Source organism: Fundulus heteroclitus, chromosome 16 (assembly GCF_011125445.2).
Source record: "Fundulus heteroclitus isolate FHET01 chromosome 16, MU-UCD_Fhet_4.1, whole genome shotgun sequence".
Lineage (NCBI taxonomy): Eukaryota > Metazoa > Chordata > Actinopteri > Cyprinodontiformes > Fundulidae > Fundulus > Fundulus heteroclitus.
Window position 1 is genome coordinate 16,705,384 of NC_046376.1, and position 17,023 is coordinate 16,722,406.

A 17,023-nucleotide genomic window follows, 5' to 3' on the forward strand; every position below is an offset into this window, starting at 1 on the left:
CTTGTCGTTTTCTTTTTGAATAACATCTATTTCAAATTAAAGTGGAGCCCCCTGAACAATGTAGGCTTTTCTAGAGTAAACAGCAGCAGTGTAGCACACAGAATACTGAACTGCTGTATTATGTTGATAATATGTGCTTTTAAATGTTCAGTGTAGAATCCTGACATAATATTAGCAATCCTACCATCCAAAATTGTCACACATGACACTGACCCACCAGTTTGCACACTGCCCACCAACAGCAATTTTCAGCTGTTTTTTTATTGTTAGTGGATGAGTTATATCACATTTGAATACCCCAGCAGATGCCTAAAATAGATTGCATAAAACAATTATGGAGGATTATGAAAGCCATTCACTTAAAATAAACCAACTGTTACTGTTACAAAACAGGAAAAGAAAATTTTAATGTGACAGTGTTTATTTCCCTCCCATGAATACGAGAGGCAAATCAAATTCTGCTTGGTACACATAAACAGCTCAGTCCTTCACTGCAGCCAAGTAATGTCCCATTTGAGATGTCACAAGCAACAGGCACTGTGTTGCCAAGTCCTTCAAGACTGTGTCCCATGGAAAAAAACCAAAGCTTGACCTGGAATCTTGGAATAGAATGAAATCTCCATGCATGCTTTCAATGACCTTTCATCTTCTCTCCTTAGTGGGCTTTAATGAAAGAGGAGTGCTTGATTTCACAGCACTTTTCTATGTCTCTAAAGGGAGTGTGTGGTGACATGAAAACATAGCCATGTAATGCAAGCAGCAAAAGAAATCCACACCTCAAATCCATGAAAGTTTAATCTGTTTTTAGCCAAGCAAATGCAAAATGTGTTAATGGGAGCACGACATCTGGCATCTCGGAGCAAAACAATGACTAACGTGAAACGCATTCTGATTAGCTTTAGACACTATCAAAGTAATTAATTGCATGGGGTATGGTGGAGTGTTTAACAATGCCCTTGCTTTGAGCTTTTTAGGCTGCAGTTTGCATTTGTTCATATTATATATGATTTATCATGAATTCTCAGATCACCACTGATTATATCAAAACTGACTTTATGATTTAATTTACAAAATGAATTCTCCTAGCTTTGTTATCACAACTGATACCAATTTAAAACATGTGACTAAACCAGGGTTTAGCCCCTAAAAATCCCCTTGGAGTATTCTAATCTTTTTCCAATAGTGTGTCACTCTATTTATATAAAGCACTACAGTACAGTCAGTCAGATTTAGCATTTTTCAGCCCATTAAAAAATTTGAGAGTACATTTTTTGTCAATTGGTATCAGATTAATTATTTCCACTTTCTACAATAATGTATCAACAGTTTTTAATGGTTGGACAATTAAACTCAAAATTGTTTTAGATAGGAACCTAAGTTTTATTAAAACCCTTTAGTGATGCTTCCTCAGTGGGTGCCAGTCTTGGTTATACAAGGCAGATGGAGAATGTTTATTTTCCCTTCTGTGGAACTTATTTTGAGAAGGATCTTGGGCAAATGCCACCTGTTTTCATCTCCATGTAGGGAGATAACTCGAGGCAGCTAAACTTTCACGGGTAAGACCTCATATGTAGATTTATTACAGGAATTTGAGATGCACCAGCATTTAGTAACGACAGACAACAAGTCTTTGGTGACATTTCCAACTCCAAGTGTCATGCACATATTTGAAATAGGCAATAGAAATTGTTTATATAATGTCATGTCTATTAATAAAGGGATCTCCTTTGAATTTGTTATTTCAACTTGCTAGCATCTCTAAAGTAGAATATATATTTAGACATTTTCTTTTGATGTATTACCTCAAACATTTAATTAACCTTCAAAAGATTTAGTGACATCTTGCACTTAAAACAGCTGTTGTGTAAACATCTGTTTTGATTAATAATTATTCCAATAAGAGATACTATTGCCACAAATTTAGTGGAAACATAGCTCATATAACTGCATGTTTATAGCATGTTTATATATTAAAATTCATAACACATATGTTGATACCGATCCATTATTACTTTAATTTAAGGTGAACTTTGCAGCAACCCAGATCTCTCATGTGTTAATGTGCTTGGGAACTGAATACCGGTGGAACTTGGACATCTTTCCAAAACCAAATCCCAAAGCAGCTTATGACTGTAAAAAAGATTTTAATGTTCACAACATATCTTTTGTTTTAATGTTTCTTAAATAAATTTATTGGAAGTATAAGGAACCCATGTTTTAAACTGTTCAGATAATTAATTTTATTCCGTCAGCCCTTCTGTTATCTCAGGTGGAGGCAGTGGTGGACTGTATTTTAAATCAGAACATTTGTGGCTCTTAGTTTTAAGCATTGATGCATGACCATCTCCCTGATATTATTTAATAATGTATACAACACTGTTATAAAAAAGCACCCCAAGTCTGTGTAATGCTGAAATCCTTTTTTTTTTCTTTTTTTTTTTTTTTTCTTAATTTATTTTCATATTGTGTCCTAACATTGTGCATCTCAGTTATTTAGGTTTAACCTCGTTTTTTTCCTCCCACCAATATTTGTAATTCCAGAAAATTATTGTAGCGATGTGATCCAACAGAATACTTGTTTTAAAACTTAAGTTAATGAAGGAGGTACATATAATTTCTATAAACATCTCTGCCATATAACAAGCAACAGGATGATTAGAGCCCATGACCAAACCTGGTGAGTGGCAACTGCTGACCAGACACTCCCACCCTCTATAAATGAGGCAGCTCCAGACTTCTGCTTGAACTGATAGGCCGCTCTAACAGGTGAGTGCATTTACTATGATATTACTCTCTGCTCTTGCTAACGTAGTAAGATGTTTTGTTGCATTTTGCCCTTAGTTCTACAGTAGAGTTACCTTTACCAATGCATCAACTTGAAGGCATTTCATCAAATTTCTGTTCTCCTGTATTGCCATTCAAAAAAATCTCTGTTAGGGCATGTTTAAACATGATTGATCTTTAAAAGAAGTATTATTTAAATACCGTTACTATTGATTCAAAATGTTACCATTAAAATAAAAAAACATTTTTTCTGCGTTTTTTTTTTTTTTTTTTTTGCATTATCTTTGTATGCATCTGCAAACCTGACAGGATTATAAGATGTCTTTATTTTTCAGCATCATCACAGGACAGCCGAGACTACAGCGCTCATTCTTTTTTTCCATCGGGCCTGGGTAAGGAATAAGAAGCAGGAAAATGAAGAATAAAAGAAACATAATGCACATTCAAATGTGAAATAGATATTACAATTGAGAAATACGCTATGAAGTATGTAAAGATGACAACACTATTATGGACTCATTTGGATATACATTTTCAGTCTCGACTAAAGTACCATCATGAGTACAGACGCGGAGATGGAGCAGTATGGCCCGGCAGCCATTTACCTCCGGAAGCCAGAGAGGGAAAGGATTGAGGCTCAAACTACACCGTTTGATGCCAAAACAGCTGTCTTTGTAGTGGATACTGATGAGATGTATCTCAAGGGTAAACTCATCAAGAAGGAAGGTGGCAAAGCCACTGTTGAGACAGACACCGGAAAGGTAAATCTGATTTATTCAGCACTTACACACTGTTTGCAGTTTCTCCATGTATGAGTGAATTTTGTATTACAATTTGTGTTATATTATCCTGATTCCTGTTTTTCCACAGACTGTAACAGTCAAAGAGGATGACATCCACCCCAGGAATCCTCCAAAGTACGACAAAATTGAGGACATGGTCATGATGACCCACCTCAATGAGCCTTGCGTGTTGTATAACCTCAAAGAGCGTTTTGCATCATGGATGATCTACGTGAGTTTTCAGCTTTGTGAAAATAAGGAGGAAAGAGTTTAAAAGAGAAAATATTTTCTGTCTATGGATAAAAATGGTTAAGCCTTGTTTACGTCTTCCATTTTTACAGACCTACTCCGGGTTGTTCTGCGTGGTCGTCAATCCCTACAAGTGGCTTCCTGTGTATGATGCTGTTGTTGTTGGAGGATACAGAGGCAAGAAGAGGATTGAGGCTCCACCCCACATCTTCTCCATCTCTGACAATGCCTATCAGTTCATGCACACAGGTGATCAAAGCTAAAACTGTCGTCCAAAAATACTTAAAAAAGCATGGCCTTGCTGACAAAAAATAAAATAAAATGCCACGTCTACTAAAGCATTATTCTCTACATTACAGACCGTGAGAACCAGTCTATCCTGATTACGTGAGTAATGCAAAAACTAAATTGGTCATTCTTTCAAAAACTGTACAATAATGCATTTGGGAACTATAAATGTGTCTCTTGTACCCAAGCGGAGAATCCGGTGCTGGCAAGACTGTCAACACCAAGCGTGTCATCCAGTACTTTGCAACAATTGCAGCTCTGGGTGGCAAAAAGGACCCTGCGCCCACTAGCAAAATACAGGTGATTATGTGTTTTACGTAGCAACCACCACTACATGATTCTATATGAATATACAAAATGTTTATTTAAATAACTGTAAATGTGCAGGGCTCCCTTGAGGACCAAATTGTTGCTGCTAACCCTCTGCTAGAGGCATATGGCAATGCCAAGACAGTCAGGAATGACAACTCTTCCCGTTTTGTAAGTTAAGACCATAATAAAATGTTTCTTAATGCTTAAAGTTTGCTTTCATATCCAATCTAACATATACTTGTAACCTGACATAGGGTAAATTCATCAGGATCCACTTTGGTACTAGTGGAAAGCTATCCTCAGCTGATATTGAGACATGTAAGTCAAAAATATAAGTTAGCAGCAATTAGAGTAATATTTTACTTTTTTATACTTTAAAGCATAAAATGCTTAGAAAAGTTTGTACCTGTATTCATGTAATTCTTAGATCTGCTGGAGAAGTCCCGTGTCACCTTCCAGCTGTCTGCTGAGAGGAGTTACCATATCTTCTATCAGCTGATGACAGGCCACAAGCCTGAGCTCATTGGTAAATGATCAAATATTTTCACTCTGAAATTAGACATATGCTTCCTATAAAACAAAAGGGTCTACAGTGTTTTGTGTTCATTGTTTCAGATGCTCTGCTGATCACCACCAACCCCTATGACTTCCCAATGATTAGCCAGGGTGAAATCACTGTCAAAAGCATTGATGATGTGGAGGAGTTCATTGCAACAGATGTAAAATAACATTTATGTGTTTTGATAATGACTAACTTAAAACCCATGTAGTGTACTTAAAGCTGTCTTCTCTACACAGACTGCTATTGATATATTGGGCTTCAACGGTGATGAGAAGTTTAACATCTACAAGCTCACTGGTGCTGTGATGCATCATGGTGCCATGAAGTTCAAGCAGAAGCAGCGTGAGGAGCAGGCTGAACCTGATGGCACTGAGGGTAATTCATGAAATATCATCAATCTGTGGTTATACTTCTCTGTACCTGGCATAAATAGGCTTAAATTTACTTTGTTTTCCCTATGTTTTATTTTTTTATCCTAAAAGTGGCTGATAAAATCTCCTACCTCCTGGGTCTGAACTCGGCTGATATGCTTAAGGCTCTGTGCTACCCAAGAGTCAAAGTCGGAAATGAGATGGTCACCAAAGGTCAGACCGTCCCACAGGTAATTTAAACCCATCAGCGATGCCATGGTTTATTTTTGGCCAAACATAATCACATTAACCCTAAATGTTAATATAAAGTAATTTATTACATAAAACTATTTCTTATTCTAGAATATATAAGTTCTTCTAGTCTATATGACAAAACTTACATTAATGGTTGTTGCATTTCTGCTTAAAGGTCAACAATGGTGTCAGCGCTCTTTGCAAGTCTATCTATGAGAAGATGTTCTTGTGGATGGTCATCCGTATCAATGAGATGCTGGATACAAAGCAAGCAAGAGCCTACTACATTGGAGTTTTGGATATTGCTGGCTTTGAGATCTTTGATGTGAGTGAAGAAAAACCATGAACCATTCCTTTTAATAAAGATAGTCCTAATTTGCTATAAAACCAGTAACTTTCTATTGATACAGTACAACAGCTTGGAGCAGCTCTGCATCAACTTCACCAATGAGAAACTGCAACAGTTCTTCAACCATCACATGTTTGTCCTGGAGCAAGACGAGTACAAGAAGGAAGGCATTGAGTGGGAGTTCATTGACTTTGGTATGGACTTGGCTGCCTGCATTGAGCTTATTGAGAAGGTGAGTAGCTGAAATGCTTGAGAAATGTAGACATATCTATGTTCTCGTACTTGCATAAATTTATGACTGAAATGCAAATTCCAATTTGATTTGACAATTGTTCTCAGCCAATGGGCATCTTCTCCATCCTTGAAGAGGAGTGCATGTTCCCCAAAGCCTCTGATACAACTTTCAAGAACAAGCTGGTTGATCAGCATCTTGGCAAGACCAAGGCCTTTGAGAAGCCAAAGCCTGGAAAGGGCAAAGCTGAGGCTCACTTCTCCCTGGTTCACTATGCTGGTACAGTGGACTACAACATCACTGGCTGGCTGGACAAGAACAAGGACCCACTGAACGATTCAGTGGTTCAGCTGTATCAGAAGTCTGCAAACAAACTGCTGTGCTTACTTTATGCTACTCATGGAGGAGCTGAGGGTAAGAACCAGTTAAATAGGTAGATATTTAAAAAACTGAGTAGACTAATCTATCAACTGTGAAAAACTCTACAGATACATATAATCATATGTTGCCATAAAGAAAAACAATTTGAAATATATTTTTTATGCTGTTTATAGACCAATGAATCTCTTTGGTGCCCCTTACAATAATAATTCATGTGGAGATAATTTTCCATTATAATTATAACTTATGTTTATGTCTTACGCTATCTAGTACTGTCTTTCTCTGACACTTCATAAACATGACTGTTGAGCTAATTTAAAGTTAATTTAACTAAGATAAATTACCCTTAAGAATGAGTGTGGGTGCATGGTTGTTTGTGCTATGTCTCTGTGTTTCCCTGTGACTGAATGGTGACCTGTCTTGGGGATGAATAATGTTTTAATATCATTCTTTATGTTATAACTTCAGCTGAGGCTGCTGCTGCTGGAAAGAAGGGTGGCAAGAAGAAGGGTGGTTCCTTCCAGACCGTGTCTGCTCTTTTCAGGGTATGTAAACCTTCATAGAGACCATTTAGATCCAAATTTTGCAATTAAACTGAAGATTGATTTCATGATGCGGATCTACAGGAGAACTTGGGTAAGCTGATGAGCAACTTGAGGAGCACCCATCCTCACTTTGTGCGTTGCCTGATTCCCAATGAATCAAAGACCCCAGGTAAGAAGCCCACCCAGTTTTTACATTGCAATATTTAGAGAAACTGTTGAATTATTTTTGACTGAATATACTTCTATCCTCAGGTCTTATGGAGAACTTCTTGGTCATCCACCAGCTGAGGTGTAATGGTGTGCTGGAGGGCATTAGAATCTGCAGGAAGGGCTTCCCCAGCAGAATCCTCTACGGTGACTTCAAGCAGAGGTGGCAGCTATTTCCTTTCTGAACATGAAAAAGATATTTCAAATGTGAAAATGGCAACAACATCCAAAATTTCTCTTGTAGATACAAAGTATTGAATGCCAGTGTCATCCCAGAGGGACAGTTTATTGACAACAAGAAAGCTTCAGAGAAGCTGTTGGGCTCAATTGATGTGGACCACACCCAGTACATGTTTGGACACACTAAGGTATGTTTGACCAATGACATATCTTCAAAAATGTCCTTAGTTTCCATGTGTTAGGACAAGCAATGTGTTTTGCTATACACTTAGGTGTTCTTCAAAGCTGGTCTTCTGGGTACCCTTGAGGAGATGAGAGATGAGAAACTGGCTGCACTTGTCAGAATGCTTCAGGCTCTCTGCAGGGGATATGTTATGAGGAAGGAGTTTGTGAAGATGATGGAGAGGAGGTGGGAGTGTTATTAGATATGGAAAGCGACATCATCAAAGCTGCAATGTCCTTCTGTAGCAAAACTAACCCTTTGGTTTTATCAATTGATTTTTCATTCAGAGAGGCTATCTATGGCATCCAGTACAATATCCGTTCATTCATGAATGTCAAGAACTGGCCATGGATGAACCTCTACTTCAAGATCAAGCCTCTGCTGAAGAGTGCTGAGACCGAGAAGGAGTTGATGAATATGAAGGAGAACTACGACAAGATGAAAGTAGACTTGGCAAATGCTTTGGCAAAGAAGAAGGAACTAGAGGAGAAAATGGTATCCCTTACGCAAGAGAAGAATGACTTGAGTCTCCAAGTGGCTGCAGTAAGTAGGCAAACAACTCCTATAAAATATCTATTTACATAAATTAGTAATGAATGAACAATGCAGATGCAATTTTAACACTTAAGCTTACTAACCCACAGATTGTTTAAAAATGACTGTAATGCATGTTTGGTCCATTTAAACACAAGTTAAATGTTCATAAATTCCAAAAAACTGCATAATCACTAAACACTGTGTTAGTAAAGAACTATATTCATGTCAACTCTACTCACAAAACCTCATAGGAAGTTGAGAGCCTCTCAGATGCTGAGGAAAGGTGTGAAGGGCTGATTAAGAGCAAGATCCAGATGGAGGCCAAACTCAAGGAGACAACTGAGAGACTGGAAGATGAAGAGGAAATCAATGCTGAGCTGACCGCCAAGAAGAGGAAGCTGGAGGATGAATGCTCTGAGCTGAAGAAGGACATTGATGACTTGGAGCTCACCTTGGCTAAAGTGGAGAAGGAGAAACATGCCACTGAAAACAAGGTTTGCATCGATTAGGCACCATTATCAAAGTACAATACATGCATTTACATGATGAATGAAATCTACAAAGTTTACGAGTTCATTCAAATGTGTATATCCAATTCAACCTTTAGGTGAAAAACCTGACAGAGGAGATGGCTACTCAAGATGAGGCCATTGCCAAGTTGACCAAGGAGAAGAAAGCCCTCCAAGAGGCCCACCAGCAAACACTGGATGATCTCCAGGCAGAGGAAGACAAAGTCAATACTCTGACCAAGGCCAAGACAAAGCTGGAACAGCAAGTGGACGATGTAAGAAAATTGTTTATTTTCCTTAGTATGCTTGCCCAAGATGTGAACTAATCTTTGTATTAATTGCTGATATTGAATCTACCTACTATGGTATAGCTTGAGGGCTCACTGGAACAAGAGAAGAAGCTCCGTATGGACCTTGAGAGAGCCAAGAGGAAGCTGGAAGGAGATCTGAAACTGGCCCAGGAATCCATCATGGATCTGGAGAATGACAAGCAGCAATCTGATGAGAAAATCAAGAAGTAAATGCAGACTTTCTTTATTTTCAACACTCCAGCAGAATGTGTACACATAATTAAACCATTCATTGTTTCATGAAATTTAGGAAGGACTTTGAAATCAGCCAACTTCTCAGCAAGATTGAGGATGAACAGTCCCTTGGAGCTCAGCTTCAGAAGAAGATCAAGGAGCTCCAGGCAAGAAAGATTAACATTAATGTTATATGCTTAAATTGTTACAAGATCTTAATATTGCTTCTATTTATTCATATTCTAGGCTCGTATTGAGGAGCTTGAAGAAGAGATTGAGGCTGAGAGGGCTGCTAGGGCTAAAGTAGAGAAGCAGAGAGCTGACCTTTCCAGGGAGCTTGAAGAGATCAGTGAGAGGCTTGAGGAGGCTGGTGGAGCCACAGCTGCTCAGATTGAGATGAACAAGAAGCGTGAGGCTGAGTTCCAGAAGCTGCGCCGTGACCTTGAAGAAGCCACCCTCCAGCATGAATCCACTGCAGCGGCTCTTCGTAAGAAGCAGGCCGACAGCGTTGCTGAGCTGGGAGAGCAGATAGACAACCTGCAGCGCGTCAAGCAGAAGCTGGAGAAGGAGAAGAGCGAGTACAAGATGGAGATTGATGACCTGTCCAGCAACATGGAGGCAGTTGCCAAGGCCAAGGTGAGTGGATAGTTCCTGTTTCACAATGACCAGCCATACCAATTATGGTTCATAAGTGGCTTTTAACATCAATTTCTGATGGCTTCAGGGCAATCTGGAGAAAATGTGCAGAACTCTTGAGGACCAACTGAGTGAAATCAAAGCTAAAAATGATGAAAATGTCCGCCAGCTGAATGACATTAATGGACAGAGAGCAAGACTCCAGACAGAGAACGGTAATTCACCTGAACTTAAACCAGTGTCTTGCATTGTTTAAAGAAATCTCAGAAATAATCAATTTGTGACTTTCCCAGGGGAATTCGGCCGCCAGCTTGAGGAGAAAGAAGCTCTTGTTTCTCAGCTAACAAGAGGCAAGCAGGCCTTCACTCAGCAGATTGAGGAGCTGAAGAGACACATTGAGGAGGAAGTCAAGGTATGAAAGTTTACTTTTTAGTTTTGAGTTATAGAGACAAATTAAAGTTTTACTCATCATTGTCATGTATGATGAGGTCAATAGACAAATCATTCAACTCTCAACTTTGTGTATATCAGGCCAAGAATGCCCTGGCCCATGCTGTTCAGTCAGCCCGCCATGACTGTGATCTGCTCAGAGAGCAGTTTGAGGAGGAGCAGGAGGCCAAGGCTGAGCTGCAGAGAGGCATGTCCAAGGCCAACAGTGAGGTGGCTCAGTGGAGGTCCAAATATGAGACTGATGCCATCCAGCGCACTGAGGAGCTGGAAGAGTCCAAGTGAGTAAAAATAAATATCTGTTGATGAAATTACACATAGTATTCATTGAGTTTACTAATTATCACACATCTTCACTACAGGAAAAAGCTTGCCCAGCGCTTGCAGGAGGCTGAGGAATCCATTGAGGCTGTGAACTCTAAGTGTGCCTCTTTGGAGAAGACCAAGCAGAGGCTCCAGGGTGAGGTGGAGGACCTCATGATTGATGTGGAGAGAGCCAACTCTCTGGCTGCCAACCTTGACAAGAAGCAGAGGAACTTTGACAAGGTAAAATGCTGTTATTGGATCTAACATCAGCTTAACCCAAGGAAAGACATTGTGTTTAAGGCCAAGAATGAATGACTTGATCCATGGATTCATAGGTCCTGGCAGATTGGAAGCAGAAGTATGAGGAGAGTCAGGCTGAGCTGGAAGGAGCCCAAAAGGAGGCTCGTTCTCTGAGCACTGAGCTGTTCAAGATGAAGAACTCCTATGAAGAGGCACTGGATCAGCTGGAGACCATGAAGAGAGAGAACAAGAATCTGCAGCGTATGTCATTCTTCAATACGCATAAAGAATGGAGAAAAACAAATAAATTCAGACACAGGCCAACTTGTGCTGCAGCTGTGACATTGCTCGTTAACCTGAAGAAGGATTAGCCATTTTAAAATGTTTTTCAACTGGTTTATATTTGGAAGGTGTCCATGTTCACCACATTTGTTTTGTTTTTAACTTCAGAGGAGATCTCAGATCTGACTGAACAGATTGGGGAGACTGGAAAGAGCATCCATGAGTTGGAGAAAGCTAAAAAGACTGTGGAGACTGAGAAATCTGAAATTCAGACTGCACTGGAAGAAGCCGAAGTAAAACTTTTATTACCTATTACCTGTTAAATTACAAAATACCTCAGTAAATGTTTGCTCAGGTCTCTGTTTTTCAAACAGCTAATCTTACTGTATGCTTAAACCATTTAAAGGGCACTCTGGAGCATGAAGAGTCCAAGATTCTCCGTGTCCAGCTTGAGCTCAACCAGGTCAAGGGTGAGATTGACAGGAAGCTGGCAGAGAAGGATGAGGAAATGGAGCAGATCAAGAGAAACAGCCAGAGGGTGATTGACTCCATGCAGAGCACTCTTGATGCTGAGGTCAGGAGCAGGAATGATGCCCTCAGAGTCAAGAAGAAGATGGAGGGAGACCTGAATGAGATGGAGATCCAGCTGAGCCACGCCAACAGGCAGGCCGCTGAGGCCCAGAAGCAACTCAGGAACGTCCAGGGACAGCTCAAGGTGAGTTTAGTGGTAAAACACAATTTAAACAGTTTAAGAGGAAAAATATTTCTGACAGATAAATTCATACTGCCTTTAGGATGCCCAACTGCACCTTGATGATGCCGTCAGAGGACAGGAGGACATGAAGGAACAGGTGGCCATGGTGGAGCGCAGGAATGGGCTGATGGTTGCTGAGATTGAGGAGCTGAGAGCCGCTCTGGAGCAGACAGAAAGAGCACGCAAAGTGGCTGAGCAGGAGTTGGTTGATGCCAGTGAGCGTGTTGGACTGCTGCACTCTCAGGTTGGGTTTTGTTAATTCTTCGAAATGCAAGGCTATCAAAGATTGGAAAAACATGCTCACTAAAAATCTCTCACCTCCGTTAATACACAGAACACCAGCCTCCTGAACACCAAGAAGAAGCTGGAATCAGACCTGGTCCAGGTTCAGGGTGAGGTGGACGATGCTGTTCAGGAAGCAAGAAATGCTGAGGAGAAGGCCAAAAAGGCTATCACTGATGTCAGTTTACATATCAGAAACCATCCCTTTTTTATATCTATTACCTGGTTTTAGGTCTTAAAACCAGGTAATAAATACTTTTAACCAAAACTTAAGACCAACAAATGTTTCAGGCTGCCATGATGGCTGAGGAGCTGAAGAAGGAGCAGGACACCAGTTCTCACTTGGAGAGGATGAAGAAGAACATGGAGATCACAGTCAAGGACCTGCAGCACCGCCTGGATGAGGCTGAGAACCTCGCCATGAAGGGTGGCAAGAAGCAGCTCCAGAAACTGGAGCAGAGGGTACGACAATTGTGTGATGTTAAAGTTAATCACAGTATTATGCACATGACTTGCCCAAGGAAATGTAACAACATTCCCCACTTGTTTCAGGTTCGAGAGCTGGAGAATGAAGTTGAAGGCGAGCAAAGACGTGGAGCTGACGCTATCAAGGGAGTTCGCAAATATGAGAGGAGAGTGAAGGAACTGACCTACCAGGTGATATTTTGAAATGTTCATTTCAAATATTTTCTAAAAAAAAATATTTTTTCTATCCCTATGATTTATTCACTTTTGTCTTCACAGACTGAGGAGGACAAGAAGAATTTGACCAGACTTCAGGATCTGGTGGACAAGCTGCAACTAAAAGTCAAAGCTTACAAGAGACAGGCTGAGGAAGCCGTAAGTAAAATAGTTCATTTTCTTATTTAGTAACAGAATTCACTTATAACATTTCATTAGTATTGTTTAGCAGAAAAATAACCAGTTGCATTCTTAATGCCTTACAGGAGGAGCAGGCAAACACCCACATGTCCAGGCTCAGGAAGGTCCAACATGAGATGGAAGAAGCTCAGGAGCGTGCTGATATTGCTGAGTCACAGGTCAACAAGCTCAGAGTCAAGAGCCGTGATGCTGGAAAGGTGAGATCACAAGTCAAACAATTGACAGCATCAGTATGGCTCTTTGGTTGAAATTCTTAATGTTGTGCACTTTCCAATTTACTTGAAGATATACAGAACTATTTTTATTTGATATATATCTTATCTTGCATTATCACACAAGCCTGTCAGTCTAAATGTTTATATTATGTACTGATTCGTTATTTTCTTTCCTCTTTTCTTCCAGTCTGACAGTGCTGAATAAGAGACTACCTCCATTTTTGACCATTTCAATGCAGTTCATATAATATGAACTAGTTGTTAAATGATCATCATATAATGTACTATTTCAATAAAACATTTGTTTAAAATGTAATACCATTTACTCTGTTTTGTTTGCTTTCTTGTAAGATAACTTTAGAATGACAATTATTCACTTATATTTAAAAACAAATTTCATTCCCACTCATTGCATTTACTCAACTGAGAAGATAGTTTGTTTAAAACCAGTTTCCTTTTTCCTTGCTAAAGCAAGAATGACTTTATCCCAAAAGATAGACGACAATCGGTCTTGATCGGACTTCTGCCACCTTTAATATTTTTCTGAAGAATGAAAAGAAAAACCATGTTAGCTTATTCACATCAAAAATAACTATTTATACAAAAGGTAATAGGGCTGTTGGTAAAAAATATCTTTGCACATATTGGATGAAAATATGTTCACTTTAAAAACAATAATCACTGACAATGACAAGGGTCATTTTTAATATAGGTGCAAAAAAACTAACAACAGATTACTTATAATTAAACTTCTGACTAATGGTGCAAATACAGAGGCAAAAAGACTTAAGAAAATGCTCATTATTATATATACGCCACACCACAAAGTAAAATGCAGAGAGCCAACTTTATATTTCTTTATTTAGTTAGTTAAAATAAAACATACAAGAAAAGTTACAAATGTGTTTTGAATAAAAAGACAAGTGAAACATTTTCTTTTGCAATATTTTAATATTTACATTCAAAAATCAAGTTCATACTCAAGTTATACTTTCACATCAATATTACTTTTCTGAACTGGCAAGCTCACAAATTATGGTCATAGCGGGAAAATAAACCCAATGAAGAAATATGCAGAGTTGTTTGGAGGTGACAGTCCAGAAGATAAAACTGGAGCGAGAATCTTCATCTCTTTTCGGCTTTTCTCTTTTAGGGGTCGGCACAATGAGCCATCTTTCGCCATTTAACCTTGTCTTCTGCATCTTCTTCACCCACATCAGTTAACTTGACATCCTTTTTTCACCCCACCCATAAATCTCCTCTTTGGTCTTCTTCTAGGCCTCCTGCATGGCAGTTCCAGCCTCAGCACCCTTCTACTGATGATCACTATCTTTCCTCTGTTTGTGCCCAAACCATTTCAGTCTGGCCTCTCTGGCTTTATCTCCAAAATATTTAACATCGTATCCCCCTCTAATTTACTCCCCCCTAATCTTATCCATCCTCATCTCTCCTAAACAGAACCTGAACATATTCATCACTGCTGCTTCCAGCTCTGTCTCCAGTCTCTTCCTCAGTGCCACCGTCTCTAAACCAGACAACATTGCTGGTCTCGTCACCATCTTGTACACATTTCAATTCATTCTAGCTGATACTCTTATCACAAGACACACCTGAGACTTTTCTCAACTCATTCCAACCTACTATGACATATTTCTTCACCTTTTCCCCATACTCAATATTACTAAGACCTATCTTCCACCTTCTTTATCTCTGATCCATGTAATCTCACAGCTCCACCTGGGTCCCTCTTATTCACACACATATTTTGTTTTGGTACGGCTAACCTTCATTCCTCCCCCTTCCATGGCAAACATTCATCTCTCTAGGTTTTCCTCCACCTGTTCCCTGCTCTCACTACAGATAACAATGTCATCTGCAACCATCACAGGTCAATGGGATTCCTGTCTAACCTCATCTGTCAACCTGTTCATCACCACAGCATACAAGAAGGGGCTCAGAGCCAATCCTTGATGCAGTCCCACTTGCACTTTGAACTCCTCTGTTACGCCTACAGAATACCTCAACACATGCCCTAGACCACTGTAACATACTTCTCAGCTATTTCAAATCTCCCCATGCAATACCACAGCTCCTCTCTCTGCAGACTGGCATATGTTTTGTTTAGATCTACAAAAATGCAATGCAGCTCCCCTGACCTTCTCTGTGTGTCTCCATCAACAACCTCAAAGCAAATACTGCATCTGTAGTACTTTTTCTTGGCATTAAACACACTGCTGCTCACAGATGCCCACTTCTGATCTTAATCTAGCTTCCCCTACTCTTTCCCATAACTTTATTGTATGACCTGCTTAACATCCTTCCCATCTCTGTCTCTCTGGCTCACCAACCTGTATAAATCCTCCTCTGCCGCTTGCTGTCCAACCAATAATAAAAGTTACTGTGTGCCCTCAGTAAAGCCTTTGCTACCTCTACCTTCACTTTATGCTGCATCTCCTGGGCACTCTTTTCAGTACAGTGTCCCACTTCTTCTTGGTTGATCTATTTCTCCACACACATTCCTGTACTTCCTAATTCCACCACCGAGTCTTCTTATCAACTTTCCTTCAAGAAGACATACCAAATATTCTCCTACCTGTCTCCCTGACAGCATTAGTTGTAGTTTTCCAGTCATCTGGAAGCACCTTCCGGCCACCCAGACCTTTTCTGAACTCCTCCCTGAAAGCCACACAGCTGTCTTCCTTTTTCAGCTTCCACCCCCGTGTCTTCTGCTCTGCCTTTTATGGAGATCATGTTCTTGACTCGCATGGTAGATGTGACATTGGTTTTATGCTGGACGCCGTTCACTGTGCCCCCTTTGAGACTGCATTAAAACTGGAACTAGAATATATAGGTAAAAGTCATAATGCAAAGTAGTTTAGTGTTTTGATTTTTTTCTGAATTTAGGCAAGTCAGAGTATGACAAAGAAAAAAATCTGCTTTTTAAGTTAAGATTTATTTCATGTCTTTAGCGTAAATGAAATCTTGTTCCGTAATTTTTCACATTTACATTTTTTTAAATTCTCTTTGATCTTATAGATTTTAGCAGCAAAGAAATTATACACTGTTAGATTAAGTTAATTGAGCAATTTTAAATCTGCTATGAATTTTCACTCCTTCAGAAATACTTTACAGAAAAACAAAAGCCGAACATTTTTCTAAAATAATATAAAAGCTTCTGCAAACACTTACTGTATCAGCAAGACATTTACTAATCACTGGCTTCACTGATCACTTCATCTACCACAGAATATGTAGCTGTGGTTAAAATAGAAGCCTCAAATGAGTGATTAAATCAGTCAACAGCCACATGGTCCGCCTTATAAGTAGTCAAAATGCATCTGTCATCTGTTTTGCACCCTGTGACATGAGGCCACACTAGCACATGCTGTCCTATTTTGGATCTTGCTGCTCCAGCATATACCCTGTCCGAAAATGTGGGTAGTCATCAAATAAATTAGACAGGCTGCCAATAAAACTTGATATCTCCCCCACAGCACCCCTCGTTTCCATGCATGGTGGAGATTTAGTGATGGATGTATTTCTATTTTTGTAAATAGCCAACAACAAACTAATTAAAAGAGAGTAACTAAGATCAAATAATTTTTTACAGTAATATTTAATTTAAAGAGGTTTAAGATCTGCAATTTTATATTGCTAATATTAATAACAACAAGGTAACCTTAAATATAACAACTATGTGCTATGTGACA

At 39.4% G+C, this 17,023-nt stretch overlaps 1 protein-coding gene and 1 long non-coding RNA gene across 2 annotated transcripts; one reads left to right on the forward strand and one right to left on the reverse strand.

Moving 5' to 3' along the window:
• Positions 1 to 2,725: 2,725 nt before the first annotated feature.
• LOC105931994 (myosin heavy chain, fast skeletal muscle) lies at positions 2,726 to 13,629 on the forward strand. The gene is made up of 41 exons (XM_036147902.1): positions 2,726 to 2,766; positions 3,120 to 3,176; positions 3,323 to 3,545; positions 3,655 to 3,798; positions 3,908 to 4,064; positions 4,175 to 4,202; positions 4,292 to 4,403; positions 4,491 to 4,583; positions 4,670 to 4,733; positions 4,843 to 4,941; positions 5,031 to 5,134; positions 5,214 to 5,352; positions 5,460 to 5,578; positions 5,758 to 5,907; positions 5,993 to 6,163; positions 6,271 to 6,577; positions 7,013 to 7,089; positions 7,171 to 7,258; positions 7,342 to 7,459; positions 7,541 to 7,664; positions 7,749 to 7,885; positions 7,987 to 8,242; positions 8,488 to 8,730; positions 8,844 to 9,020; positions 9,117 to 9,262; positions 9,346 to 9,436; positions 9,516 to 9,905; positions 9,994 to 10,120; positions 10,199 to 10,317; positions 10,437 to 10,633; positions 10,715 to 10,898; positions 10,994 to 11,159; positions 11,349 to 11,473; positions 11,587 to 11,895; positions 11,975 to 12,178; positions 12,269 to 12,394; positions 12,508 to 12,678; positions 12,769 to 12,873; positions 12,961 to 13,056; positions 13,164 to 13,295; positions 13,501 to 13,629. The coding sequence occupies exons 3-41, from the start codon at positions 3,342 to 3,344 to the stop codon at positions 13,516 to 13,518; spliced, it is 5,817 nt and encodes a 1,938-aa protein (XP_036003795.1). The 5' UTR covers positions 2,726 to 2,766; positions 3,120 to 3,176; positions 3,323 to 3,341; the 3' UTR covers positions 13,519 to 13,629.
• LOC110369044 lies at positions 13,532 to 17,023 on the reverse strand. Its single transcript, XR_004932934.1, has 2 exons — positions 16,503 to 17,023; positions 13,532 to 16,151 (listed from the first exon to the last, which is right to left on the reverse strand). It is a non-coding gene; the product is annotated as an uncharacterized LOC110369044 (long non-coding RNA).